Raw genomic sequence first — 27845 nt, 5'->3', positions numbered from 1 at the left:
TCTTTTATTTTTGATAAAAGACAATGGCAATGAAATCACGTGAAAATTTAATTTCGTTGGTTTCCCCAGGGGAATTTTGGTCAATCGAAGAATTGATTGAATTTCAGTAATTCTTTCTTTCTTTTTTATACAAGGGTGTCTATAAAACTTACTAACCATAATATATCTATGTTATTTATGATGATAATAAATATTTCAAAAATAGTTGTTTCCTTATTGTTAGTGAACAATAAGATCATGCTGAATCTTTTTTTGGCTAAAAGGAAGTGTAGGTGGAGGATTTACCAACCATTTGCTTTCTGTCTTTGAAGACCTCAGGGGACCTAGGGAGAGCCTAACACAATCTTCTCAACTTAACACATAAAAATCATGGATAAATAATGCGTGTAATGGGATACTTCTCCCCTACACTTTATTTTACTTCATATATAAGTGATCCTGAAATTTCCATAAGAATTTATCATTCATTCTATTAGAATAACAAGTTTGCAAAAGTAATATTATTTCTACTATTGTAATCTTTTTGGCTTAGCTTATTTTTGAAAGCTGAATAAATTAGCTACCCTTTCATATTTTGTTTGTAGCTTCCTGAGAAAGTATTGTAGGATACCTAAAACAATATCTGTACATACTTATTCTACGTATCACGTGAAAAACTAGAAATGAAAAGATCTTCTTGGAAATCCCTAACATATTCCAGTCTAAGATTTTATTATGAAACGATCCCCGAGAGCTGGAACTTTGTTATCTAGTTAACTGGAAAATCACAGCACGTAGAATATTTACGCTTTTCATTATTTTATTTTTATACGATCTCATTTCTCCGATAACATTTTCTTTCACAGGATACACATAACATTGTACTTTATGTCATTATACTTGGATGTCTAGTGTTAGTATATGTATACAGAGTGGGCCAAAAATTGTGGAAAAGAAGTAAGAAAAAAATTTGCATAAAATATGATCTGTTTTTTAAATGAAGCTTTGGAAGAAAAGAAATTTTATATCAAAATTTTTTTCTAATTTTTTTTTCTAGAGTGATATCCTTTTCGATTATATGTTTTTAAAAAAAGAAACATTACTTCACGTAAATAAATTGTATATTTAATCTTTTGAAAATGAAGCCCTTCTAAGTTAGATACAGCATACATAGAGAATATTATTAATTTAAAATAAAATAAGTGATAATTCCATTCCCCATGTGATAAACCCCTATTATTTATATGTATATATGTCAAAAACCTGTATGAAATTATAAGTTATGAGAGGGTTAACAGTTGCAACTAAGCTTATGCATTTGAATAAATAATAAACATACCACAGTTGTGTCTAAATTTTTCTGTATTACATTGCAATTTCGATTAAACATGCAATCATTTAAATTGCAACACAAATAACAAACCAATCGATTATAGAAATTTATATTGCTAAAACAAATTTTAATAATTCTACTTTTACATACATAAAACAATTCTTACTTTATAGATTTCATTAAAATTTATCCAGCTTAATTGGCAAAATAAAACATATCAATTCCATGAATGACCATCGCTTTTCTTGGATTCTGTCACTGACAATGATTTGCTCGAGCTCAAACCAATTCCCGAGTTCTTCGTTTCTCTCAGACTGCTTCCCACTGACTTGCCACGTGTCTTGTCCAAGCCACCTAGGCCTTTTGAACCGCCGCCCAAGCCACCTAGGCCTTTTGAATCACCGCCCCAGCCACCTAGGCTTCCTACAGCACCGTCCAAGCCGCCTAGGCCTTTTGAACCATCGCTCCAGCCACCTAGGCCTTTTGAATCACCGCCCCAGCCACCTAGGCTTCCTACAGCACCGTCCAAGCCGCCTAGGCCTTTTGAACCATCGCTCCAGCCACCTAGGCCTTTTGAATCACCACCCCAGCCACCTAGGCTTCCTACAGCACCGTCCAAACCGCCTAGGCCTTTTGAACCATCGCTCCAGCCACCTAGGCCTTTTGAATCACCTCCCCAGCCACCTAGGCTTCCTACAGCACCGTCCAAGCCGCCTAGGCCTTTTGAACCACTGCTCAAGCCACCTAAGCCTTTTGAACCACTGCTCAAGCCACCTAGGCCTTTTGAATCACCGCCCCAGCCACCTAGACTTCCTACAGCACCGCCCCAGCCACCTAGGCCTTTTGAACCGCCGCCCAAGCCACCTAGGCCTTTTGAATCACCGCCCCAGCCACCTAGGCTTCCTACAGCGTCGTCCAAGCCACCTAGGCCCTTTGAATCACTGCCCCAGCCACCTAGGCTTCCTACAGCGCCGTCCAAACCATCTAGGCCTCCTACATTGCCGTTCCCAATGTTATCCCAGCCTGATCCTTTCGTTCCACCAATCTCCCCAATGCTGCCGCCATCTTCCTCACAGGAAATGTCCCGTTGTTTGCCATCATCTAGGCGCGAACCGCCCTTCTGCCAACCGTCTGATATTGATGATTTCTCGTTTTTTAAGCTTGCTGCAACTAATTGACAGCACGCGACGGCTACAAGGATGAATACTACTGCGTTCTTCATGGTTGTCGGTTTCTTAGTTATTCGAACTGATGCAGCCTGATGCAAAGACCGTCGCTTTTATACGCGGATCGAAGGTACAGGATGTCTGTGACCACGAGTGTTCTTTTGTTCTCTCATGTTATTATTTCCACTTGTTTTTTTTACGATACGATGGTGATGTTGATCCAAACTGACGTTTGGTACCAATGAAAGACTTGTACATACACATTGTTTTTATTATAAGTTAAGTGAACAGCTTTTATTAAAATTAATTGTTTGAAATTTTCAATTTGTAATGTAATCGGAGAGGAAGGAAATTAGTTTTTCAATTAGTTATCGCGACTTTTAATGCTTAATTAATTTTTAGAATTTTCCAGAATTTAAACAATAAAATTTACTTAAAATTTAATAATTGAAGCTTTTGTAAAATGGACAATGGATAGTTTAATTTATTTAAACTGTTCACTATTCACATAATGAAATTTTATTTCATGTATATTTATCTAATATTATAGTTTTTTTATTCAGTTTGTTAATGATTTTTTTTTCTTTTTTTTAATTATATCATACATTGCAAATTAAAACGATACAACGCGATGAGTAATTATGTCTAATCTTCAATAATATAATGAAGATGTTAATCACCTGAAATTTCTAAATACAATATTTTAGGGTTCTCTTTTGTTACTTTTCGTTGATATCAATATCACAATATTTTAGTGCCAATATTCTTTTTTCGTTTCATTATTTGTACACGATGTACAGAAGTTGATGTTATCCATATCTGTTTCAATTGCTTCGTTATTTCTGTTATTTTAAAAAAATGATAATTAAAACTTTGGCATTAAGTATGTTTATATTTGCAACTCATAACAAGACCCTTAAATTGCATTTAAATGAATAAAGACATATATAATGAACTGCAAACACAACTGTAAAAATCAGTTGATATGATTTTATCAATAACAAATATAATGCATCATTTATGTGTTCAAGTGTGAGAGATCAATAAGAAAGTAATTGAATTCTAAGAAATGTTAAAAAAATAAAAATTAGCAAGGAATTGTATTAAGAAATTATATATAGATACATTTCATTTAAAGATAAACTAATTGAAAGTTTGTAAATTCAATTTATTTATTTTTTTATGATAATTTGATTCAGTTGCAGAATAATCACGGAATAAAAAATTATGGGATTCAATTTAGAAAGGAGAGCTAACTTTGAAACCTCAATCGAACGATCTGAAGAAATCTCTTACTTATTGTTAGTATACAGAGTTTAATGGTATTAAACATTTGTATCTTCAATTGTTTGCGAATCGTATTTTCGATAAAATGCTTATCAATTTTTCACGGTTAACCATCATATTGACGTACGCGGCGGTGTGTGTGACACCTGTTATTCATATCACTCGTTTAAAAACCTAACACGTACATAAAGCAAAACAAATGTTCGACTAAATTACATTCTGTAATTATCTGTCCTTGTGCCCATCTGGGTTTGTATTTGTATCGATATTATTTTATAATTATAATTAATTAAATGCTACAGCAAAAATTTTTTATTATAATTCTAAAAAAAGAATTAAATACAATTTTCAAGTTATTGTTCTGAAAATTGGTAACAGAAGAAATAGATGGATAATTGAGAGTATTAAAAACATAATTATATGTATATGTAGTGACAAGTAATTGTAAATTTTTCTCATAAAATATGAAAAAACTGAAATAGAGTGCATCGTGTTAACCCTCGAAAGGCGAACTATTCAGACAGAAACAGTTTGAATTTAATATTATACCCCACAGCAGGTTTGGGCAACATCCTCCCTGCTGTTCTGTTAGCCTACCGCTGTCCTGATCTATCAGTTACCCTACTACTAACTCCTCACTCTGCAGCTGCGCCGCGCATGTGCATGACGGGGGTCGCCGAGGAGTGGGGACAAAAGCCGCATGCGCCGCGCGCGCCTTGAGTCACCCAGGCCTACTATACAGTATATCTATTCTAAAAACTGTACACTATTTCTTTCCCAATGTATGAAACCTATTCATTAAAAAATTAAAAAATTAAGAAGTTAATCAAATTTCTTTGTATATATTTCGTAGATTTAGTTCGAGGGTTATTCTGTATTTATGATCAATTTCTTTTATATCCTCAACCGGCAATTGTGCCATCAAGGGCGGCCTCAACATGGCAACAACAATTTGTTGGCAATTTAAATGACTGAGGAACAGGCCGATTACTTTTGTCCACTGCTATAAGTACACGAGTTACGTAAGTTTGTTTACAGGAAGTAACATAACCGTAGGGGACGCTGGTATTGTCTAAACTGCATGCTTTTCCGTGTTCTCTGTAAAATTTGTTATATATAACAGACAACTAATAGTATTTTTCATGAAACATTAAACTACTTACACGCAAGTTTCTGTCCATACTCCCTGCGTAAAATTAGAGGTATTCACGATGTACATCCATTCACCTGTTGTCGATTTCCCTTTCTTTGGATAATTGGGTTTCGACTAAATAGCATGCAACAAATTTAAAAGAAAAGTGACAATATTTTTGATAAAAATATTTACGTTGAAGCAAACTTACGATAGAGGGACATAGTTGTAGTGTTTGAGGATCGCTTGACTTTCCACGAATAAACTCGGACTGCAAGGGAAAAATTCATTTATAATTATGTAAAAGAAAAAATAATGAAACCTACTTCTTCAGTTGCAATAATAAAAAATATCTAAATATCTAAAGAAATACATACTATAAAATTTAGAAAATGAGATTAAGCTGCTCCTCTACATAGGTGTTGTTCAGTTATCAAAAATATGTAAATGAAGTACTAACTGTGTCATCGATTTGGTAACTTTGAAGTTCTTGATGATTTTCGATTATTCTGTTCACGACATCCGTGGGATAATCCGTATCGTCTTCGCAAAACGTTTCCCCACGGCAAGGGGATATTGTTCCAAAGCGATTTTTAGGTGCTTGTACATATTGATCCGGGAAGATAATATTGTCGTTCTGCATCGCGTCATTTTCTGAACAAACAATCATATAACAACTATATAATAATAAAAAGAACATGTTATTAGAATAGAAAATAGGTAACCATTTTTCTTTGTATTACTGCCAGGATACTGTGTTGTTCTGCTTGAATATTTTCGATTGAACCAATTTAACCGGTCCCTCGGGTTATCATTGCTGTCAACAATCGAAAATTGATCATCGGGACTTTCGTAGTTACCATTGGTTGGAAGAGGACGCTGATACCATTGTTGAAAGGAAACGTCGACATTAAGGAGAACCTTGAAAAAGAAGAAATAGACATTTTAATTTCAGAGATTTGGATGGAATTTTCTGAAGCAGCATCTGATGCTTGGTGCAAGAAGGTTAAACTTCCCAGTAATCAATGACTAACTGTAGCTTTGAGAACTTTAGCTAGATAAAGATAGATTAATAAACAATTACAGTACAGGGTGGACATAATTTCAATAATGAATTCAGCAAATCTAGAGAATTGACAGATAAATAATATCTGATTAATTTTCAAAAAATTGATTAATAATATCAGAAAAAATGATACAAGATTCTAAATTAAAATTTATGGAAATAGGAAAATTTTTAATTAAGTAATATAGAAATAAATACTCATAGTAATATTTTAAACTGAATAATATAGAAATGATACGAAATTGAAAAATTAATTAAATTCAAACTCTGTATCTAATAATTATAAACAACATTTTTTAATTCTAACAAAAGAAACTTCCTAAACTTACCAATATCACAGTTGCAATCTTAATTACAGGTGACACATGTATTTCGGTCCTCATGTTCTTTTATTATAAGAATATGTAGCTTCCTTTTTTATAATTTTATTTGATAAAACGTTTATAGTATTAAATGAACCTCAATTAAAAATCCTTCTACGAAAATATTTTCTACTTCAGTCAAGTAAAGAAGAAAAGCGATCGTTGTTGGCTACCAAACTAATAGCGTAGACAACTTGTTCACGACTGATTTGATGTTTTTTTCGTGACCAACGATATCCCTTCTGTCATTATCAACATCCGTTTCATTATTTTGGTTTTTGATATTAAAATCCACTTCCTATTCGTTATCAAAAAAGTAAAGAATTTTTTAAAACATTAAAAAAAAATGACAAATAATTATAGATAATTATTAAATTAATAGATAAGTATATCTTTGCCTTATTAACGTTATTTAAATACCCGAAAAAGAAAGAAAATATTAGTCTTTCCTATAGAAGTGATTTATATTACTGGTTCATTTCTCTATGTACATTATTTAATGAAATTCTTCTCTGTTTCTACTGCAAACGAATAACGGTTTAATTAAAAATAAACCATTTTTCAGGAAGATAAACTGTGTTATCAGACGGAGAAGTATTTAGAGACCACTTTGGATTTCCTGTTAAAGAGCTGCCTCGGTCACGACAGTTACCACAAAAGAATTAGTCAAACAGATTAAAAGAAACGATAACACTCTAAGCTGAACAATTTCTACCTTATAAAATTTAAATTAATTTTCTAATTGAATTTATTAATTTATTATATATGTACATATGTACAATTTTTACAATGTCGTCTATCACTACTGTTTCATTTATTTCATATTTTTCAAACCTGCATAAAAGAACCTGATATAAAAATATATTAATATTTGCTTTTTTACAGTTGAATGGTTTACTATAAAATTTGGATATATTATCTATTACTCAAATATTCGTTAGTATCTGGAACGTATTTCTTCAAAGATGATTCAAAATCATCTTCAGATATTTTATCACTGTAATCTCTTTGAGAATCTTCAATTGTGTCTTTATCTTTGTTCAAAAGAACATAATAGCAAGTTGTTCGCTTGAGTCGTTTATCTTTATTGCTTTTACCAAAATTTTCATCATCCAGGTATTCTGATTTCTCTACTTCAGGAAATTCCAAAGTCCATGTTTCAGTACCGCCTATGTGATACGCAGTCAGCGGTTCAGTTGGCCATTGGGGACCAGGTGTTTTTCTAATTTTACCTGCAATTAAAATTAAACCTTAGTATATTAAATAAACCAAGTAATTAAAAACCCATGTGTTACCATCAGTGCCTTCTGAATCTTCATTTTCATCGTCATCTTCAAGATCTCTTCTTGGACCTTGATTTTCATTTTCAAAAATGGAAGTATCTGACAAATTTTCGTCCTCTGGAGTTGACTCAATTTTGTCATCCTCAGAATTGTCATCCACAGATAAATCATCTTGACTCGATCTGACTTTTCTCATAAAATGAGTGTTTCTATTTTTATCATACTTTTTGTTGGGATCTTTATTTTTAGCAAATGATTTCCAAAAAAATTCATTGGCTGGTAAAGTATGATATATTGAAATTGTACTCTCTGTTGGCCTCTGCAAAACGTTTTCTTCATGGTCTGTTTCATAATTATTTTTAATAATCATCTCATCATCGTCATCAATCTCCAAAACTGATCTCTTCATGTACTTCTTATCATATTGCCAATGATCCTTATTACTTCCTAACGCTTTGGTGACCATAAATTTATCATCTCTAAATTCATAATTAGAATTTTCATACATTGGAATGACCTCGTTAATTCGTGTCACTATTCTCTTCTCTTCAGGAACAACCTGCTGAAAATTCCCTCGATCATCAAACAAACGTGCACGAAACTCAGGATCAATATTCCCTTCCTGATAAATGCTGTTTCGTTTATACCGATCCTCTGGGGACTCAGTTTGCAATCCTTCATGGTTGCTGTCTTTCACGAAGTCTCCTTCTGTCCATTCGTGTTGTTTAAGGTTTAAGCTATTTATCTTCATTTTCTCATTCGCCAAGCCTTTTCTACCTTCACTACGGACAAATGGTAAACATACTCTTTCAGTCACCACATTCCCGTTGTACCTTCCCAGTGTTTTATTCTTCAAGACGTTTAGGCAAATTTTCGTGGTATCTTTTTCTTTCATGGGTGGATTTTGTTCGTCGTAATCCTTTTCTTCTTCTTCTTCCTCGTGCAACGTTTGAGGAATAACCCTCCTGTCAGTAGTATCTTCACCAATTTCTCCCATCTTCGTGGTTTCTCTGATTTCAATGGTTGTCCTCTCTGTGGGTGGCAGTTGGGTCAGGGACGGTGTTGTGTGCGTTGTTCCACTCTCCGTTTTCATTTTCTCTTCAAGATCTCCCGCAGACAATTCCTGTTCCATTTTCTCCATCTTCTGTTCAAATTCTTCCTTCTCTCTTTGGAGTCTATGTTTCCTCTCCAGCAAGTGATCCTCCCTTTCCTTCAAGTCCTTCTGTTTTTCTTCAACTTGTTTTTCTAGTCTTCTTACCTCTTTCTCGACAACGTCTTCAGTTGTACTTACGAATGTTACCGGTTTAACAGGAGCAGAAGTGGTAGGTTTCAGAGGAATCGTTGTACCATGTATAGGGATTGAAGCTGGTTGTTTAGTAGCACCATGTGGCTCCGATGAGGATGTTTTCATTTTCTTCTTTCGCTCGATCATTTCGTTTATTCGTCTCACTTTCTCTTGTTGCCATTTCTCTTCTTCTTTTTGTAAATCTTCCTCCTCCTCGAGGATCTCCTCCTGTGTTGTTTCCAGGTCTTCAAGTTTTTCCAGCAATTCTATCTTCAGCTCTCGATGACGTGTTCTCTTCTGGAATTCGTTTGTTGTACCACCTGATGTAAGAGTAACTAGTACAGTTGGAATAGTTGTTAGTATAATCCCCTCCAGGGTGTGTCTTTCTTCTTCATGAATCATTGTTTCTATCGGTGTTGCTAGATAAGTTGTTAATGTAACTTCGGTAGTACTAAGCATTGTAATATTGCTTTCAAGATGGTAACTTTCAGTTTCTTCTAGATAGTCCTGTGGCAAAGATTCGGTGGTAAATTCGGGAGTTGATGGCAGAGTGTACACGGAGGTTGTAATGTTGGAAAGTTCCACTTCAGTCGTGTCGGTTTCATTAAATTCTGTAACTGTGGAAGTTGTTTCAGGACGAAGGGACCATGTAGTTTCTTCAGTAACAAACGGCTTCTCCAATGTTGTTTCTATTTCCGTTGACAGGGTCGAGGCTGTCGTCAAAATTGAAATAGCTGATTCAGTAAATGTTACAAGAGTTGTTTCTTTCCCTGTAATTGTAACTTCTACGTGGATAATACTTTCAGTTGTAGACGTGAAATTTTCTTCTATGTAGTCATGCCAAATTGGACTGACTATTTCTGTACTTTCTTCTTCTTCGTATTCTTCTTCTTCTTCGTCGTATGTTTCGTTATATTCTTTTCCATATTCGGTATCGTATATTGTTTCTGTTTCACCATACTGCTCTTCAGTACTTGTAACTTCTTCACTTGTGGTGATTGCTTCAGGAGAAGTAAGAGATGCAATTGTTGTAACTTCAGGAAGGATAGAAATTGGTGTTGTTTCTGCTGCAAATGTCTCAATTGATGTAATATACGATGTGATTGGTTCTCTAGTTTCTGTAAGTTTTGTATGAAAACTGGTGCTTTCAGTTGTAACAGTAACACTTGGCAATTCAGTGGTTGTATATTTAGTTGTTTCAGTAACTATTGGAATCCGTTCAGTAGTTACATTGATAGATTCTGTTGTAAATTCTGATATTTCTTCAGTAATATTTGCAATTATAAAGGGTACTGTAGTGATATTAACTTCCCAGAACGCTGTTATTGGTGTTGTTGTTTCAGGGGTTTCTAAAACTACAGATAACTCACTGGATATGGTACCAAACATGGTAGTCAATTCTGTTGTAAATAATGAACTCTCCTTGAAAATAGTAACACCTTCTGTTGTAGTTGGGTATTCCGTTTCAATCGACAGTGTTGTTAATGTTGTTCCAGTGGTTCCTGTCTCTTCATAATCATAAAACGATGGATGTTCTTCAGTGGTAATTTCTTCTTCGTATTCTTCATATTCTTCTGTCTCTAACTCGGTATCATGAACTATTTCGGTCATTTCAGTTGTCTCGACAGTTGATATCTCTGCAGCTGACGTGCTTGTTTCAAACAATTTTGCTGTTGTCACCTCAGGGGATGTTATAGACGATGTGACATACACAAACGATGTGGTTCCAAAAGTACTGAGGCTGGTAAATTCTGTGGTCAAATTAACTAAAGGAAATGTTGTTATAGAAATTGTTGATGGCAGTTCTGTTGCAGAAGTTACAGTTTCGTTCATGAATGTAACAACAGAAATTGTGGTAACTTTTTCAGGTACAGGGATAGTGATTAATACTATCTCTAAAGATGTACGTGTTGTTTCAGTTGTTTCAGTGGTAATATAAGTAGGTAAGGTTTCTGCAGTTATATTCATTAGCTCCATTGTAGGTACTGTTGTTTCGAATTCGGTAGATTCTTTTGTGATTTCTATTGTTGGTAACGGTAGAGTAATGTTTTCTGCTGTAGGCAGAGTTGTTTCAGTTGTTTCTATGGTTAGATTAGTAAAAATAAACTCCGTAGTTGTAGTTATAAATTCAGGCATAGATTTTGTTGCTTGAGTTGTAACTGATGGAGATTCTGTAGTTGTTTCCGAGAGCTCGGTAGTCTGGAATGATGAAGTGACTGTTTCGGAAGACAACGTTGTTGCTGTTGTTTCAATGGGTGTTGATTCTGATGTTTCAGCAGCAGTAAATAAAGATTCTGTTGCTATTTCTGTATTTTTTGTGGTTATTGATAGTAAACTAATTTCTTCTTCGATAGACATCGTTGTTTCCGTTGTTTCAGTAGTGGGACTAGTAGATAAACTCTCTGTGCTTTCACTTGTAAACTCAGTTGTAAATGCTGCTGTTTCAATGCCGACAGATGAAGATTCTGTTGTTACTTCTGTGAGCTCCGTTACTGGTAACGGTGAACTAACCGAAGTTCTGAGAGGCACAGTTGTTTCAGTGGTTGCATTAGCTGGTACAGATTCTGTTGTTACAGATTCAGTTGTAGATTCGGTTGTTTCAGTAAGCACTGTAGTTAATTCTGTGGTTTCCGTAATTAACATCGGTGAAGTAACAGCTTCGACAAATGTAGTTGGTTCAGTGGTTTCGAACGTTTCACTGGTTGGCAAAGATTCTGTAGTTATAGTTTCAGTTGTTATTTCTATTATTTCTGTAGTAGCTGTCTCAGAAATAATCTCAACTACAACAGATGCAGTTGTTTCAGTGGTTACACTAGTTGGTAAAGATTCTGTTGTTACAGATTCAGTTGTAGATTCGGTTGTTTCAGGAAGCACTGTAGTTAATTCTGTGGTTTCCGTACCTAACATCGGTGAAGTAACAGCTTCGACAAATGTAGTTGGTTCAGTGGTTTCGAACGTTTCACTGGTTAGCAAAGATTCTGTAGTTATAGTTTCATTTGTTATTTCTACTATTTCTGTAGTAGCTGTCTCAGAAATAATCTCAACTGCAACAGATGCAGTTGTTTCAGTGGTTACACTAGTTGGTAAAGATTCTGTTGTTACAGATTCAGTTGTAGATTCGGTTGTTTCAGTAAGCACTGTAGTTAATTCTGTGGTTTCCGTAACTAACATCGGTGAAGTAACAGCTTCGACAAATGTAGTTGGTTCAGTGGTTTCGAACGTTTCACTGGTTGGCAAAGATTCTGTAGTTATAGTTTCAGTTGTTATTTCTATTATTTCTGTAGTAGCTGTCTCAGAAATAATCTCAACTGCAACAGATGTAGTTGTTTCAGTGGTTACACTAGTTGGTAAAGATTCTGTTGTTACAGATTCAGTTGTAGATTCTGTTGTTTCGGTAAGTACTGGAGTTATTTCTGTGATTTCCGTAATAGGTATCTCAGAAGTAACCTCGACTTCGACGGATACAGTTGTTTCAGTGGTCGCATTAGTTGGTAAAGATTCTGTTGTTACAGATTCAGTTGTAGATGCGGTTGTTTCAATACGTTCTGAAGTTATTTTTGTAATTTCCGTAGTAGGTGTCTCAGAAATAATCTCAACTGCAACGGATGCAGTTGTTTCACTGGTTACACTAGTTGGTAAAGATCCAATTGTAGATTCTGTTGTTTCGGTAAGTACTGAAGTTATTTCTGTCATTTCCGTAGTAGGTGTTTCAGAAGTAACCTTGACTTCGACGGATACAGTTGTTTCAGTGGTTACATTACCTGGTAAAAATTCTGTTGTTACAGATTCAGTTGTAGATTCTGTTATTTCGGTAAGTACTGAAGTTATTCCTGTGATTTCCGTAGTAGGTGTCTCAGAAGTAACCTCGACTTCGACGGATACAGTTGTTTCAGTGGTCGCATTAATTGATAAAGATTCTGTTGTTACAGATTCAGTTGTAGATGCGGTTGTTTCAATACGTTCTGAAGTTATTTTTGTAATTTCCGTAGTAGGTGTCTCAGAAATAATCTCAACTGCAACGGATGCAGTTGTTTCACTGGTTACACTAGTTGGTAAAGATCCAGTTGTAGATTCTGTTATTTCGGTAAGTACTGAAGTTATTCCTGTGATTTCCGTAGTAGGTGTCTCAGACGTAACCTCGACTTCGACGGATGCAGTTGCTTCAGTGGTTACACTAGTTGGTAAAAATTCTGTTGTTACAGATTCAGTTGTAGATTCGGTTGTTTCAGTAAGCACTGTAGTTAATTCTGTGGTTTCTGTAACTAACATCGGTGAAGTAACGTTAGCTTCGACAAATGTAGTTGGTTCAGTGGTTTCGAACGTTTCACTGGTTGGCAAAGATTCTGTAGTTATAGTTTCAGTTGTTATTTCTATTATTTCTGTAGTTAGTAACGGATAAGAAACACTAGCTGTTAAAGATGCAGTTATTTCAGTTGTTTCAGTAGTTAGGACACTTGGTAAGGACTCTGTAGTTGTAGTTGTTAGCTCGGTTGTAGATTCTGTAGTTTCTTCTGTAATTTTCGTAACTGGTATAGACAAAGTAACTACAGTCTCGAGAGATGTAACTGTTTCAGTCGTTTCAGTTAGAGTAGCTAGCCAAGGTTCCGTAGTTATAGATTCAGTTGTAGATTCGGTTGCTTCAGTAACAATCGATGGGGACGTTGCTTCTGTTATTCCTGTAGTTAGTAACGATGAAGCAACCTCAACTTTCATAGATAGAGTTGTTTCGGTAGTTATATTAATTGATATAGATTCCGTAGTTGCAAATTCTGTTGTAGGTTCTGTTGTTTCAGTACTAACGAATGGTGATTCGGATGTTATTTCTCTGATTTCTGTAGTTGGCATGGATGAAATAACAGCAGTCGTATATTTTACACTCGTCAAGGTTGTTCTTTTGGTACCTGATTTTGTAGTCTTTGTAATTTTCTTAGGTGAAGTGGACCTTGTAGTTCTTTCTGGTATGAATTTAGTAGTAGTTGTTTCTTCTTCATAGTCATACCATGTTGGATATTCTGTAGTAGTTACTTCTTCTTCATATTCTTCTTCATGTTCCTTTTCTAATTCTATATCATGAAACGTTTCTGTCATTTCAAGATATTCTGTTATTTCTTCTTTGAAAGGTGTAGTTGTTTTTAATGTTGATATCCTCACCTGTGGTTAGAGAACTTCTCTTAAATAAATATTGTCTACATCCATACATGTTTATAAATATCTTACGATGATATCATTTTATCAATTATATGCAAAATTATAAAATACAATCGATGGAACTATCTATATACTTACTGTTTTAGGTGTGGCCCGCCATGTAGTCATTTTTAAAGTTGTAAAGGTTGTCAGCGGTACAAAGAAAGTAGTAGTGGTTGGTAATAAATGAATGCTAGTAGTAGTAGTAGTAAATGGTTCTGTTGTAAGTTCTAATGCTTCTGTTGATGGTGTTGATGTACTTGAAGTAAATTCCGTTGTAGTCATAACTACAAACAGCAATTGAATACACATTAGCAAGTACTATTAAACGATTACCAATCCCAAATATAAAAATTTAATAATCAGTATACCAGTCGTTGTTTTTAGAGGAGTGACCAAAACTTCACTGGCTGTTGTTACCAACACGGTTGATGAGATGGTGGTAGGTACACTTTCAATGAGAGTTTCAGAAGAAGTTCCAGTGAACTCTGTGAATAATGCAACCATTGGTGTTGTTAATATTATACTTGGAGAAACTGTAGACGTGACAATAGGTGGAACAATAAATTTCGTCGTAGTCTCCTCAGTTGTGGCTGTAATAATCGTGATAGTTGTACTTTCTTCAGAAGTGGATGAAGGTTCTGTTGCTGTAGTTGCAAGAGACATTGCCCAATCTGTCGTAACAATTTCGGTTGAAGTAGTTACTGCTACGGTAGTAGATACTAATTCTTCAGCAGTGGTAGTAGTTACTGTTGTCGGAGATACTACAGATGGTGTGGTGGGCAGAATAGGAGATTCTGTAGTAATTTCTTCTATTATGGTTGTCATAATCATGGCTGTTGTCATTTCTGCGATAGTAGCTACTGAGATTGAAGTTGGAACTTCTACAGGTGTGATAGTAATAGGCATCGTAGATTCTGACGTGATTAATTCAGTTAAGGAGGGTAAGGCTAGGCTTGTTGCTTCTTCAGTAGGGATCACTGGTAGAGTTGTTGGAGATACAGTCGCTATAGTAGTAGGTGGCATCGTACTTGTTGCTGGCACTGTGGATGTACTTTCTGTGAATGTTATGGAAATTTCCGCGGATTCCGTAGTTACCACTTCAGTTGTTGCTGCTACAGTAGTCGTAATTTCCAGAGTAGTAATTGATGCTACTCCTGACGAAGTTATTGTAGAAGGGGTAGTGGGTGATATAGTAGATTCGGTAGTTGACTCTTTTACCATGGTGGTAGAAATTGTGCTGATTGTACTCTCTTCAGTAGCGATTACTGGTACTATGATTGGAGTTTCTGTGGATGTAGTACTCTCCGTGAACTCTGTTGATATAACTTCAGTTGTCGTTGGTGTTATAGTACTGGCAGTTTCAGTAGCAGTAGTAGCTACTACTGTAGTCGGAGCTGCGGTGATGGTGGTAGAGGGAGGAACAATAGCTTCTGTAGTTGTTTCCTCTACTGTAGTCGTAGTAATTATGGCTGATGTACTCTCCTCAGTAGTAGTAGCTGGTATCGTGGATTGAGATTCTGTAGATTTTGTCGTTATCATTTCAGTCGTCGTTGGTGCTATGGTACTGGTAGTTTCAGTAGCAGTAGTAGATACTATTGTAGTCGGCGCTAAGGTGACGGTGGTAAGGGGTGGAACAGTAGCTACTGTAGTTGCTTCCTCTACTGTGGTCGAAGTAATTATGGTGGATGTACTTTCCTCAGTAGTAGTACCTGCTGTCGTGGATGGAGCTTCTGTAGATATTGAAGTTATCACTTCAGTCGTAGTTGCTGCTATGGTACTGGTAGTTTCAGTAGCAGCAGTAGATATTGAAGTTATCACTTCAGTCGTAGTTGGTGCTATAGTACTGGTAGTTTCAGTAGCAGCAGTAGATACTACTGTAGTCGGCGCTACGGTGACGGTGGTAGGGGGTGGAACAGTAGCTACTGTAGTTGCTTCCTCTGCTGTGGTCGAAGTAATTATGGTGGATGTACTTTCCTCAGTAGTAGTACCTGCTGTCGTGGATGGAGCTTCTGTAGATATTGAAGTTATCACTTCAGTCGTAGTTGGTGCTATGGTACTGGTAGTTTCAGTAGCAGTAGTAGATACTACTGTAGTCGGCGCTACGGTGACAGTGGTAGGGGGTGGAACAGTAGCTACTGTAGTGGCTTCCTCTACTGTGGTCGAAGTAATTATGGTGGATGTACTTTCCTCAGTAGTAGTAACTGGTACCGTGGATGGAGTTTCTGTAAATGTCGTTACCACTTCAGTCGTGGTTGGTGCTATGGTACTAGTAGCTTCAGTAGCAGTAGTAGATACTACTGTAGTCGGCGCTACGGTGACGGTGGTAGGGGGTGGAACAGTAGCTACTGTAGTTGCTTCCTCTGCTGTGGTCGAAGTAATTATGGTGGATGTACTTTCCTCAGTAGTAGTACCTGCTGTCGTGGATGGAGCTTCTGTAGATATTGAAGTTATCACTTCAGTCGTAGTTGGTGCTATGGTACTGGTAGTTTCAGTAGCAGTAGTAGATACTACTGTAGTCGGGGCTACGGCGACGGTGGTAGGGGGTGGAACAGTAGCTTCTGTAGTTGTTTCCTTTACTGTGGTCGTAGTAATTATGGTGGATGTACTCTCCTCGGTAGTAGCAGCTGCTATCGTGGATGGAGCTTCTGTAGATGTCGTTACCACTTCAGTCGTGGTTGGTGCTATGGTACTGGTAGTTTCAATTGCACTGGTAGCTGTTACTGTAGTCGAAGCTACCGTGACGGTTGTAGTGGGTGGAACAGCAGTTTCTGTAGTTGTTTCCGGTACTGTGGTCGTAGTAATTATGGTGGATGTACTCTCTTCGGTAGTAGTAGCTGGTACCGTGGATGGAGCTTCTGTAGATGTCGTTACCTCTTTAGTCGTGGTTGGTGCTATAGTCCTGGAAGTTTCAGTAGCAGTAGTAGCTACTACTGTAGTCGGAGCTACGGTGACGGTTGTAGTGGGAGGAAGAGTAGCTTCTGTCGTTGTTTCCTCTACTGTGGTCGTAGTAATTATGGTGGATGTACTCTCCTCGGTAGTAGTAGTTGCTATCGTGGATGGAGCTTCAGTAGATGTCGTTACCACTTCAGTCGTGGTTGGTGCTATGGTACTGGTAGTTTCAGTAGCACTGGTAGCTGTTACTGTAGTCGAAGCTACTGTGACGGTTGTAGTGGGTGGAACAGTAGCTTCTGTCGTTGTTTCCTCTACTGTGGTCGTAGTAATTATGGTGGATGTACTCTCCTCGGTAGTAGTAGCTGCTATCGTGGATGGAGCTTGTGTAGATGTCGTTACCACTTCAGTCGTGGTTGGTGCTATGGTACTGGTAGTTTCAGTAGCAGTAGTAGATACTATTGTAGTCGGCGCTAAGGTGACGGTGGTAAGGGGTGGAACAGTAGCTACTGTAGTTGCTTCCTCTACTGTGGTCGAAGTAATTATGGTGGATGTACTTTCCTCAGTAGTAGTACCTGCTGTCGTGGATGGAGCTTCTGTAGATATTGAAGTTATCACTTCAGTCGTAGTTGCTGCTATGGTACTGGTAGTTTCAGTAGCAGCAGTAGATATTGAAGTTATCACTTCAGTCGTAGTTGGTGCTATAGTACTGGTAGTTTCAGTAGCAGCAGTAGATACTACTGTAGTCGGCGCTACGGTGACGGTGGTAGGGGGTGGAACAGTAGCTACTGTAGTTGCTTCCTCTGCTGTGGTCGAAGTAATTATGGTGGATGTACTTTCCTCAGTAGTAGTACCTGCTGTCGTGGATGGAGCTTCTGTAGATATTGAAGTTATCACTTCAGTCGTAGTTGGTGCTATGGTACTGGTAGTTTCAGTAGCAGTAGTAGATACTACTGTAGTCGGCGCTACGGTGACAGTGGTAGGGGGTGGAACAGTAGCTACTGTAGTGGCTTCCTCTACTGTGGTCGAAGTAATTATGGTGGATGTACTTTCCTCAGTAGTAGTAACTGGTACCGTGGATGGAGTTTCTGTAAATGTCGTTACCACTTCAGTCGTGGTTGGTGCTATGGTACTAGTAGCTTCAGTAGCAGTAGTAGATACTACTGTAGTCGGCGCTACGGTGACGGTGGTAGGGGGTGGAACAGTAGCTACTGTAGTTGCTTCCTCTGCTGTGGTCGAAGTAATTATGGTGGATGTACTTTCCTCAGTAGTAGTACCTGCTGTCGTGGATGGAGCTTCTGTAGATATTGAAGTTATCACTTCAGTCGTAGTTGGTGCTATGGTACTGGTAGTTTCAGTAGCAGTAGTAGATACTACTGTAGTCGGGGCTACGGCGACGGTGGTAGGGGGTGGAACAGTAGCTTCTGTAGTTGTTTCCTTTACTGTGGTCGTAGTAATTATGGTGGATGTACTCTCCTCGGTAGTAGCAGCTGCTATCGTGGATGGAGCTTCTGTAGATGTTGTTACCACTTCAGTCGTGGTTGGTGCTATGGTACTGGTAGTTTCAATTGCACTGGTAGCTGTTACTGTAGTCGAAGCTACCGTGACGGTTGTAGTGGGTGGAACAGCAGTTTCTGTAGTTGTTTCCGGTACTGTGGTCGTAGTAATTATGGTGGATGTACTCTCTTCGGTAGTAGTAGCTGGTACCGTGGATGGAGCTTCTGTAGATGTCGTTACCTCTTTAGTCGTGGTTGGTGCTATGGTACTGGTAGTTTCAGTAGCACTGGTAGCTGTTACTGTAGTCGAAGCTACTGTGACGGTTGTAGTGGGTGGAACAGTAGCTTCTGTCGTTGTTTCCTCTACTGTGGTCGTAGTAATTATGGTGGATGTACTCTCCTCGGTAGTAGTAGCTGCTATCGTGGATGGAGCTTGTGTAGATGTCGTTACCACTTCAGTCGTGGTTGGTGCTATGGTACTAGAAGTTTCAGTAGCAGTAGTAGCTACTACTGTAGTCGGAGCTACAGTGACGGTGGTAGTGGGTGGAACAGTAGCTTCTGTAGCTGTTTCCTTAACTGTGGTCGTAGTAATTATGGTGGATGTACTCTCCTCGGTAGTAGCAGCTGCTATCGTGGATGGAGCTTCTGTAGATGTCGTTACCACTTCAGTCGTGGTTGGTGCTATGGTACTGGTAGTTTCAATAGCACTGGTAGCTGTAACTGTAGTCGAAGCTACTGTGACGGTTGTAGTGGGTGGAACAGTAGCTTCTGTAGATGTCATTACCACTTCAGTCGTGGTTGGTGTTATGGTACTGGTAGTTTCAATAGCACTGGTAGCTGTAACTGTAGTCGAACCTACTGTGACGGTTGTAGTGGGTGGAACAGTAGCTTCTGTAGATGTCGTTACCACTTCAGTCGTGGTTGGTGCTATGGTACTGGTAGTTTCAATAGCACTGGTAGCTGTTACTGTAGTCGAAGCTACTGTGACGGATGTAGTGGGTGGAACAGTAGCTTCTGTCGTTGTTTCCTCTACTGTGGTCGTAGTAATTATGATGGATGTACTCTCCTTGGTACTGGTAGCTGCTATCGTGGATGGAGCTTGTGTAGATGTCGTTACCACTTCAGTCGTGGTTGGTGCTATGGTACTAGAAGTTTCAGTAGCAGTAGTAGCTAATACTGTAGTCGGAGCTACAGTGACGGTGGTAGTGGGTGGAACAGTAGCTTCTGTAGTTGTTTCCTTAACTGTGGTCGTAGTAATTATGGTGGATGTACTCTCCTCGGTAGTAGCAGCTGCTATCGTGGATGGAGCTTCTGTAGATGTCGGTACCACTTCAGTCGTGGTTGGTGCTATGGTACTGGTAGTTTCAATAGCACTGGTAGCTGTAACTGTAGTCGAAGCTACTGTGACGGTTGTAGTGGGTGGAACAGTAGCTTCTGTAGATGTCGTTACCACTTCAGTCGTGGTTGGTGCTATGGTACTGGTAGTTTCAATAGCACTGGTAGCTGTTACTGTAGTCGAAGCTACTGTGACGGTTGTAGTGGGTGGAACAGTAGCTTCTGTCGTTGTTTCCTCTACTGTGGTCGTAGTAATTATGGTGGATGTACTCTCCTCGGTAGTAGTAGCTGCTATCGTGGATGGAGCTTGTGTAGATGTCGTTACCACTTCAGTCGTGGTTGGTGCTATGGTACTAGAAGTTTCAGTAGCAGTAGTAGCTACTACTGTAGCCGGAGCTACAGTGACGGTGGTAGTGGGTGGAACAGTAGCTTTTGTAGTTGTTTCCTCTACTGTGGTCGTAGTAATTATGGTGGATGTACTCTCCTCGGTAGTAGTAGCTGCTATCGTGGTTGGAGCCTCTCTAGATGTTGTTGTCACTTCCGTCGTGGATGGTGCTAGGGTACTGGTAGGTTCAATAACACTGGTAGTTGTTACTGTAGTCGAAGCTACTGTGACGGTTGTAGTGGGTGGAACCGTAGCTTCTGTAGTTGTTTCCTCTACTGTGGTCGTAGTAATTATGGTGGATGTACTCTCCTCGGTAGTAGCAGCTGCTATCGTGGATGGAGCTTCTGTAGATGTCGTTACCACTTCAGTCGTGGTTGGTGCTATGGTACTGGTAGTTTCAATAGCACTGGTAGCTGTAACTGTAGTCGAAGCTACTGTGACGGTTGTAGTGGGTGGAACAGTAGCTTTTGTAGTTGTTTCCTCTACTGTGGTCGTAGTAATTATGGTGGATGTACTCTCCTCGGTAGTAGTAGCTCCTATCGTGGTTGGAGCCTCTCTAGATGTTGTTGTCACTTCCGTCGTGGATGGTGCTATGGTACTGGTAGGTTCAATAGCACTGGTAGCTGTTACTGTAGTCGAAGCTACTGTGACGGTTGTAGTGGGTGGAACAGTAGCTTCTGTCGTTGTTTCCTCTACTGTGGTCGTAGTAATTATGGTGGATGTACTCTCCTCGGTAGTAGTAGCTGCTATCGTGGATGGAGCTTGTGTAGATGTCGTTACCACTTCAGTCGTGGTTGGTGCTATGGTACTAGAAGTTTCAGTAGCAGTAGTAGCTACTACTGTAGCCGGAGCTACAGTGACGGTGGTAGTGGGTGGAACAGTAGCTTTTGTAGTTGTTTCCTCTACTGTGGTCGTAGTAATTATGGTGGATGTACTCTCCTCGGTAGTAGTAGCTCCTATCGTGGTTGGAGCCTCTCTAGATGTTGTTGTCACTTCCGTCGTGGATGGTGCTAGGGTACTGGTAGGTTCAATAACACTGGTAGTTGTTACTGTAGTCGAAGCTACTGTGACGGTTGTAGTGGGTGGAACCGTAGCTTCTGTAGTTGTTTCCTCTACTGTGGTCGTAGTAATTATGGTGGATGTACTCTCCTCGGTAGTAGCAGCTGCTATCGTGGATGGAGCTTCTGTAGATGTCGTTACCACTTCAGTCGTGGTTGGTGCTATGGTACTGGTAGTTTCAATAGCACTGGTAGCTGTAACTGTAGTCGAAGCTACTGTGACGGTTGTAGTGGGTGGAACAGTAGCTTTTGTAGTTGTTTCCTCTACTGTGGTCGTAGTAATTATGGTGGATGTACTCTCCTCGGTAGTAGTAGCTCCTATCGTGGTTGGAGCCTCTCTAGATGTTGTTGTCACTTCCGTCGTGGATGGTGCTATGGTACTGGTAGGTTCAATAGCACTGGTAGCTGTTACTGTAGTCGAAGCTACTGTGACGGTTGTAGTGGGTGGAACAGTAGCTTCTGTCGTTGTTTCCTCTACTGTGGTCGTAGTAATTATGGTGGATGTACTCTCCTCGGTAGTAGTAGCTGCTATCGTGGATGGAGCTTGTGTAGATGTCGTTACCACTTCAGTCGTGGTTGGTGCTATGGTACTAGAAGTTTCAGTAGCAGTAGTAGCTACTACTGTAGCCGGAGCTACAGTGACGGTGGTAGTGGGTGGAACAGTAGCTTTTGTAGTTGTTTCCTCTACTGTGGTCGTAGTAATTATGGTGGATGTACTCTCCTCGGTAGTAGTAGCTCCTATCGTGGTTGGAGCCTCTCTAGATGTTGTTGTCACTTCCGTCGTGGATGGTGCTAGGGTACTGGTAGGTTCAATAACACTGGTAGTTGTTACTGTAGTCGAAGCTACTGTGACGGTTGTAGTGGGTGGAACCGTAGCTTCTGTAGTTGTTTCCTCTACTGTGGTCGTAGTAATTATGGTGGATGTACTCTCCTCGGTAGTAGCAGCTGCTATCGTGGATGGAGCTTCTGTAGATGTCGTTACCACTTCAGTCGTGGTTGGTGCTATGGTACTGGTAGTTTCAATAGCACTGGTAGCTGTAACTGTAGTCGAAGCTACTGTGACGGTTGTAGTGGGTGGAACAGTAGCTTTTGTAGTTGTTTCCTCTACTGTGGTCGTAGTAATTATGGTGGATGTACTCTCCTCGGTAGTAGTAGCTCCTATCGTGGTTGGAGCCTCTCTAGATGTTGTTGTCACTTCCGTCGTGGATGGTGCTATGGTACTGGTAGGTTCAATAGCACTGGTAGCTGCTACTGTAGTCGAAGCTACTGTGACGGTTGTAGTGGGTGGAGCAGTAGCTTGTGTCGTTGTTTCCTCTACTGTCGTCGTAGTAATTATGGTGGATGTACTCTCCTCGGTAGTAGTAGCTGCTATCGTGGATGGAGCTTCTGTGGATGTCGTTACCACTTCAGTCGTGGTTGGTGCTATGGTACTAGAAGTTTCAGTAGCAGTGGTAGCTATTACTGTAGTCGAAGCTACTTTGACGGTGGTAGTGGGTGGAACTGTAGCTTCTGTAGTTGTTTCCTTTACTGTGGTCGTAGTAATTATGGTGGATGTACTCTCCTCGGTAGTAGCAGCTGCTATCGTGGATGGAGCTTCTGTAGATGTCGTTACCACTTCAGTCGTGGTTGGTGCTATGGTAGTGGTAGTTTCAGCAGCAGTGGTAGCTATTACTGTAGTCGAAGCTACTTTGATGGTGGTAGTGGGTGGAACAGTAGCTTCTGTAGTTGTTTCCTTTACTGTGGTCGTAGTAATTATGGTGGATGTACTCTCCTCGGTAGTAGCAGCTGCTATCGTGGATGAAGCTTCTGTGGATGTCGTTACCACTTCAGTCGTGGTTGGTGCTACGGTACTAGAAGTTTCAGTAGCAGTAGTAGCTACTACTGTGGTCGAAGCTACTGTGACGGTTGTAGTGGGTGGAACAGCAGCTTCTGTAGTTGTTTCCTGTACTGTGGTCGTAGTAATTATGGTGGATGTACTCTCCTCGGTAGTAGTAGCTGGTACCGTGGATGGAGCTTCTGTAGATGTTGTTACCACTTCAGTCGTGGTTGGGGCTATGGTACTGGAAGTTTCAGAAGCAGTGGTAAGTATTGCTGTAGTCGGAGCTGTTGTGACAGTGGAAGGGGGTGGAACGGTAGTTTCTGTAGTTGTTGCTTCCACTGTGAATGTAGAAATTATGGTGGATGTACTCTCTTCGGTAGTAGTAGCTGCTATCGTGGTTGGAGCCTCTGTAGATCCTGTCGTTATCACTTCAGTGGTCGTTGGTGCTATGGTACTGGTAGATTCAGTAGCAGTGGTAGCTATTACTGTAGTCGGAACTAATGTGACGGTGGTAGGGGGTGGAATTGTAGCTTCTGTAGTTGTCTCTTCTACTATCGTAGTCGATTTTTCGGTAGTTGTGGATGGTACTGTAGTTGGAGCTTTTCTAACTGTGGTAGTCGGACGCTCTGTGGATTCTGTTGTGGTCATTTCAGTTGTAGTGGTAGTTTCTGTAGTACTACTAACTGTTACTGTTGTCGGAGCTACTGTGGTGGTGGTAGTGGAAGGAACAGTAGGCTCCGTGGTTGTGTCTTCAATTGTTGTAATAATAGTGGTGGTTGTACTCTTCTGAGTATTTGTTGTTCCTTCTGTGGATGTGGTGATAGCGGTCTTCGTGGATTCTGTCGTTATTTCTTCAGCTGTTGTAATTTTGGCTGTGGTAGTAGATTTTGATATCGTTGTTGGCAATAATGTAGTAATTCTTGTAGTTGGCTCTCGCGTTGTTTCTTCTGCAACGGTTGTTGAAGATATGGTCGTACTTTCCACGGTTACTTTTACCGTAGTAGTGGAAGATGCAGTCGTTGTTGGTTCTGCTGTTACTATTGTTACTTCAGTAGTCGTGCTTTCTTCAGTCGTAGTTTCTGGTATTGCCGTAAGTAACCTGGTTATAGTTGTGGGTACTTCAACTGATTCCGTTGTTGCAGTTGTTTTTTCCTTAGTAGTAGCCACTAAAGTGGTGGTTGGTACTACTGTGATTGTGGTAATAGGTAAAACAGTAGATTCCGTAGTCGTCGCTTCTGATGTTGTTAATATTATGGTTGTACTTTCTTCAGTAGTAGGTTCTAATGTTGTTGTTGAAGGCGTAGTTATAATTTTTTCAATTGTAGTTTCTACTTTCGTTGTTGGCAATGTTGGAGCTACGGTTGTGGTAGATGTTACTTCAGAAGTAGTTGTTTCTGTTGTTACTTCGTTCATAACTGTTGATGTTGTAGTTGTTGACATTAAAGTAGTTGTTAAAATATTTGTTACAGTTACAATTGAAAGCATCGTAGTTGTGGTAATCTCTTTTGTGGTAATCGTTGTATCTTCGTATTCATACCATCCCGGAGATTCTGTAGTAGATTCTACATCATCATAATCGTACGATTCCTTATAATCTTCTTCATATTCCTTATCATGAAATATCTCAGGTTCTTCGGTCGATTCATCTTCACTTACCGAAAATGTTTCTACTGTAGTTGGGACCATAGTTGTGCTAAGTAGATGCTGATCTACCCAACTCAGGGTTGTTTGTAAAACATCTATTTCATGTTGATATTCAGTATTGTATGTTAACTGTGACTCAACATGCGGTGTTCCTGTCGTAAGGATATTTAACGCATCGACATATGCGGTCACTTCCTTATTTTCAGTAATTGTATTAGTCGTTTCAGTATCTCTTCTCCTTCTAATATCTCGTTTTCTTCTTTTCTTAACGAAACCAACTGTTTTTTGGGTGACTGGTAATCGTAAAATTCGCTGAAGGTCCACATTTCTCCTTGTAGTACTTTTTAAAAATGGCAGTTCTAATAATCTTGTTAATAAAAATGTCTTGTTCCAATCATTTCGAAATTTAAAATCTTCACTAAACATAGAACTATGATTCGATCTTCTTCTCTTACCACGAAAAAATAAGTTCGACGATCTCCTTGCCCTTTTCGATTTCTTACGATTCGATCTTAAATTGGATTCGTAACTAATTGATTTTAAATTTCTAACAAGTCTATGATGCGGTTTGTTTATAAGTAAAAAATCGTCGCAAAAATAAGGATGAATATCATCTATGAAAGGATATGGGTAACTGACTTTGTGATCCCCCATAGGAATAGTCCTCGAATCTAATTCTGTTTCTTCCATATTTACTAATTCTACATTACTTTCTAAAAAATTCTTTCTTCCTACATTCTGTACAATTATTTTATTTCGCCATTGTTTAAGAATTTCAGATAAATCAGTGCATTGGGCTCCTAAAATATTTTCTTCCAGTTGTTTCGACCTAGTTGTTGTTGTTGTTGTTGTACAAAAATTAACACTCTATAATACACAACATTAATTAATGACAGTGACAATTAATCACAAGTGGTTATGTTTCAAACATTAGTACTTTGAACGTTGTTTAAGATATAATTTGTTATTTAAAATCAATAGAAATGTTTGCATATTTATTCATACTTACAGTAGTTTCTTTTATCATAGTTCTATTAATACTGTTATAGTTAACAGAATTGTTATCAATGCTATTAGAGGTACTGACGGTTACATCAACGTTCTTTGCTACTATTACCATGTATATCGCAAACAACTTACAAAACACAATAAGGAATATATTTTGCATAGCGTCATATCACGCGCATTCGTTAAGATTCTTGCACTTTTCTAACGCATGCTTATCAATCCGATCACGAATCATCGTGTTAAAGAATAACTATTGTGAAGATACCACGTTCATCGATAAGCTTTTAATTGCAGCCAAATTAACATGATTAATCATCGATTAGTGTATATTTAATTTAACGATAACGTCAGAGGAGAAAAGTTTATGAACAAAATCAGCAATTATATAATCGTAAGATTGATTAAGAAATTTAATAACGCATTAATAATTTTGATTATTGATATAAATTAATAAATTTTATACGAAAAACGATGCTATGATACTGGAATCAATTTTATCATGTTCCTACTTATTTCTAACATGTGGATCCTGTATTTATACCTTAATAAGGCATTCTTACGTTCAATATTCGAAATTCCTTTCTCATTTTGTGTGTGCATGCTGCGGTATCGCGACGATTAGTACCCGATCCTTCATCGTTTTTGTGTATAAACTTTTCTTTCGAGAATACAGTAAGTAATATTTCATTTTACAGTCTTATTTTGTACTAGTAATAATTGATTTTTATTTCCAGTTTTCGATCCGATAATAATACAGATGCAGGAAGAAAGGAATAAAAAAAGGTGTAATGTTTTATACGAATTACTTGGCACTTTGAGCATGGCCAGTTTAATTTGTTCCTTATATTGTCATCATGGTTATTATATCATTGGTGTCTTTGTTGCTACCAGCATATCAATTTTTGATGTATTTAAATTATATGAGATGAGCATTCCGAAACCAAAGGTATTTAGGAAGTACTGTATTAATGTGAAATTTTGTAATTATACGAAATTTAAATATAATACCTGATTTAAAATTGAAATAAACTTTCCACCATAATTCCAGGAAATTAAACCATCGCAGTTTCCCTACATTCCTTCCCGATTAAAATTCACAGCTGAACCCAGGTGCACTATGTTCATTTGGGTGCTCGTTAGTGTTTGTTTCGCGTAAGTAAAATAATTTATTTTATTTTTATACATTTCTTATTGTCAGAATTAATTCAATAATATATTTATTTTAGATATTCAGTAGGTAATAATTTTGCATTGGCAGCAAATTATCCTTACCTTCTGACAAACTGGGTATTCACCCCAGAAGGATTTTATGAAGGATGGACGGTGCGAAGTACTATTAATGATTATATGATGGCTGCTTATGTGATATGTATAACAGAAGCATTTAAATTTTAAAGAAATAAAATCACGTTTGAAAGCCTTTATCACAAAATTTGAATGCCATAATTTCTGCAAGTGTATGGAGAGGAATCTTCGATTAATTGCCTCTTAATCTTAGGGGAGCCTAGGAAAAGACTTTGGGAATCCTAGGGACAGCTTAGAAAATGCCATGGGAAATCTAAGTAGAGCTTAGAAAAAGCTTTGAGGAAACCTACGGAGAACCTAGGAAAAACCTTAGGGGAATCCAGAGGGGATCTAGGGAGATCCTAAGGAAAATCTTGATACAGCCTAAGGAGAAGTCAAGGAAAACCTACGGAAAAACCTTGAAAAAGCCTAAACTGAAACCTAGAACCTATCCTCAATTAACCTCCTTCCTCTTTTCAACTAAGAGCAGCCTAATAGAAGTATATCGAATGAATTACACTGATGATTGAATGCTGATCGTTGTAGCCTTTATTCCGCTTGCAATCAACACAACCTTCTTTTCTTAGCTTAAATTTACACGTACGCACGCGATATGTACAAAAAGAGAACCTACGTCTATTAAATATTACAAATGGCGGTATCACGTTTAAAAGAGCGAAGAAATGTAAGCGTGAGATGATTGTGATTATTGCCACACAGATATAAACGACAGCCAATCTTCTAAAAGATCAACCGTGTAAAACCGTCAATTATCACACGATAGTTGCGCTATTCACCGGTCAGTTCGTTTATCTTAAATATCTAATCACATATTATAAAAAAA

General features: G+C 38.4%; 3 protein-coding genes across 4 annotated transcripts; 1 reads left to right on the top strand and 2 right to left on the bottom strand.

The window, feature by feature from the left end:
* Window positions 1-4096: 4096 nt before the first annotated feature.
* Window positions 4097-6549, bottom strand: LOC117601815 (uncharacterized). 2 transcript variants are annotated; one of them, XM_076691438.1, is made up of 5 exons: window positions 6293-6549; window positions 5641-5818; window positions 5358-5551; window positions 4929-5168; window positions 4097-4863 (listed from the first exon to the last, which is right to left on the bottom strand). In XM_076691438.1, the coding sequence occupies exons 1-4, from the start codon at window positions 6344-6346 to the stop codon at window positions 4989-4991; spliced, it is 606 nt and encodes a 201-aa protein (XP_076547553.1). In that variant the 5' UTR covers window positions 6347-6549; the 3' UTR covers window positions 4097-4863; window positions 4929-4988. The 2 variants fall into 2 exon arrangements, with proteins under 2 accessions (XP_076547553.1, XP_076547552.1); XM_076691437.1 differs by having other exon boundaries at window positions 5623-5818; window positions 6293-6548.
* A 180-nt stretch (window positions 6550-6729) lies between these two features.
* Window positions 6730-26279, bottom strand: LOC117601938 (uncharacterized). Its single transcript, XM_034319310.2, has 5 exons — window positions 25719-26279; window positions 14452-25576; window positions 14180-14367; window positions 7621-14044; window positions 6730-7557 (listed from the first exon to the last, which is right to left on the bottom strand). Exons 1-5 carry the CDS (start codon window positions 25827-25829, stop codon window positions 7241-7243), a joined length of 18165 nt encoding a protein of 6054 aa, XP_034175201.2. The 5' UTR covers window positions 25830-26279; the 3' UTR covers window positions 6730-7240.
* Window positions 26194-27169, top strand: LOC117601817 (uncharacterized). Its single transcript, XM_034319009.2, has 4 exons — window positions 26194-26389; window positions 26452-26663; window positions 26766-26869; window positions 26944-27169. The coding sequence occupies exons 1-4, from the start codon at window positions 26194-26196 to the stop codon at window positions 27110-27112; spliced, it is 681 nt and encodes a 226-aa protein (XP_034174900.1). The 3' UTR covers window positions 27113-27169.
* Window positions 27170-27845: the final 676 nt, after the last annotated feature.

This window comes from Osmia lignaria, chromosome 13, assembly GCF_051020975.1.
Source record: "Osmia lignaria lignaria isolate PbOS001 chromosome 13, iyOsmLign1, whole genome shotgun sequence".
Lineage (NCBI taxonomy): Eukaryota > Metazoa > Arthropoda > Insecta > Hymenoptera > Megachilidae > Osmia > Osmia lignaria.
Note: the sequence above shows the minus strand (reverse complement) of the source record. Positions and strands in the feature narration are given on the sequence as shown.